Source organism: Bison bison, unplaced genomic scaffold, assembly GCF_000754665.1.
Source record: "Bison bison bison isolate TAMUID 2011002044 unplaced genomic scaffold, Bison_UMD1.0 scf7180017864451, whole genome shotgun sequence".
Taxonomy (NCBI): Eukaryota; Metazoa; Chordata; class Mammalia; order Artiodactyla; family Bovidae; genus Bison; species Bison bison.
The window spans coordinates 7,120,302-7,122,304 of NW_011495013.1; the positions used below are offsets into that span (position 1 = coordinate 7,120,302).

Consider the following 2,003-nt stretch of genomic DNA (forward strand, 5'->3'; position numbering starts at 1 on the left):
TTCTGCCTCCAATCCCTCCCAGCATCAGAGTCTTTTCCAATGAGTCAACTCTTCACATGAGGTGGCCAAAGTACTGGAGTTTCACCTTCAGCATCATTCCACCATCGTTCCTTCCATTCTGAAGAAATCCCAGGGCTGATCTTCAGAATGGACTGGTTGGATCTCCTTGCAGTCCAAGGGACTCTCAAAAGTCTTCTCCAACACCACAGTTCAAAAGCATCAATTCTTCCGCGCTCAGCCTTCTTCACAGTCCAACTCTCACATCCATACATGACCACAGGAAAAACCATAGCCTTGACTAGACGGACTTTGTTGGCAAAGTAATGTCTCTGCTTTTGAATATGCTATCTAGGTTGGTCATAACTTTCCTTCCAAGGAGTAAGCATCTTTTAATTTCATGGCTGCAGTCACCATCTGCAGTGATTTTGGAGTAAGCATAGTAACATATTAATAATAATACAAAGCATGAGTCAGTTCTCTGAAGTCAGAGGGCAAAGGACCACAGCTCCCAGAGCTCAAGCTGAAACTCTATTTTGCATACATTGCCTTTTTTTTTTTTTTAACAGGGCTGGCAAATTTCTTTTGAGTCTCATACTTGGGGCACCAAGGGTTTTTTAACTTGAAAGTTCAAGGGAGAAAAAACACTTCTCAGTTAGATTTTCCTCTTACAGTAACCACTGGGTTTTCTTCCGTTCACAGTTCACAGACAAAATTTCGCTGTATGTATTTACTGTCTCCACATTTCTCTCACCCTTCAAACTAAAAATCTGCTGCTGTCAAGAACAATTATAAACTGCCAGTACCTTTGGTATTAAGGCTAAACCCAGGAGTATAGTACACAGAGGCTCCTGACTGCTCCTCACTTGTTCAGCCACAGTCTCTCTGCTCTACTTCTCACTCTTAACTTTGGCCTCTAAAACTACAGCAGGTCCTAAAGCTCCCCGGGGGCTGCCTTTCTTCTAGTCTTCATAAGTGCTGTCCCTTGGCCTGAAACACTCTCTCCCCTCAGCCCATCTGGTTCCTACTCATCCTTCAGGAACTCAACGTAGAAACCTAGGCGGATGCTCTAGAAAATGTTCCCTTGCCCCTTCTAACCAGAGTTGCTACCCCTCCTACAAACTGATTACTAGATAACTCATTAATTCAGTTATCCATTTATTCAGTTTGGTTTCCTCATTAGTTGACAAGGTCCACCAGGGTATAGGCTGTCTCATTCACCGTTTTACCTTATCCCATAGGGCATTAAGCACATAGTTCAGTGAAGAGTTGGCTGAACAAGTGAATAAGGCTGCTTTTTTCCAGATTCTCGTAAACTAGGTTCCTTCCTAGACTGGAGGGGGCAACGTATATGTCACGTCTTGAAGTACGGTCCACCTTGGACCATCCTACCTGTAAGTGTCCCAGTCTGGGGTAACACTTACCAGTTTTTTCTGCCACCCACAAAGAATTACGGCCTGCCTCTCTAGGTCGCCACGGTATTCCCAGCACCTAGCACCAGTCTTCCTGGTGCATGGGGAATGCTGAATGAACGAATGAAACATATACAAGAGGTTGTAAACCACCCCCTCCAGCTTTCAAGCTGGCGACTGCGCACTCCCCAGTCCAGGGTCACTTGGTCCCGGCCGCTCCCGGGAACGGATAAGTGGTCCCCGCTAGGGTGCGGGCGCGGCCCGGTGGGCGTCTGCGTGCAAAACCCCTGGAGGGGCCGCTGGAAGCCAAAGCCCCGAGCCTAAGCTCGTCCCAAGCCTAGGAATTCTCCACTCTCCAGAGAACACGGGGTGGGGCGAGGGAGCACCCAAAATCACACCAGGTCCTCTTCCCCTCCCCGGGAAGCCGGCGCGAGCCTCCCAAAGGCATTGGGATGAGGCCTACCCGTCACGCCAAGCCTTCCAGGAGCCTGGCCCGCGCAGCCGGCCCCTGCGCCCTCCTCACCTGCAAGCCCCGCTCTGCGGGAAGCTTCTGCAGCCGCCACGAAGGGTGTCCCCTCTTCCGGCTCCATCCCT

General features: G+C 49.6%; 1 protein-coding gene across 1 annotated transcript in view; it reads right to left on the reverse strand.

Moving 5' to 3' along the window:
* COMMD8 (COMM domain containing 8) overlaps positions 1-1,999 on the reverse strand; it is a 17,590-nt gene extending 15,591 nt beyond the window's left edge. The window contains 2 exon segments of the mRNA XM_010858865.1: positions 1,933-1,971; positions 1,973-1,999. Of these exon segments, the coding sequence (XP_010857167.1) occupies positions 1,933-1,971; positions 1,973-1,999 (66 nt within the window).
* Positions 2,000-2,003: the final 4 nt, after the last annotated feature.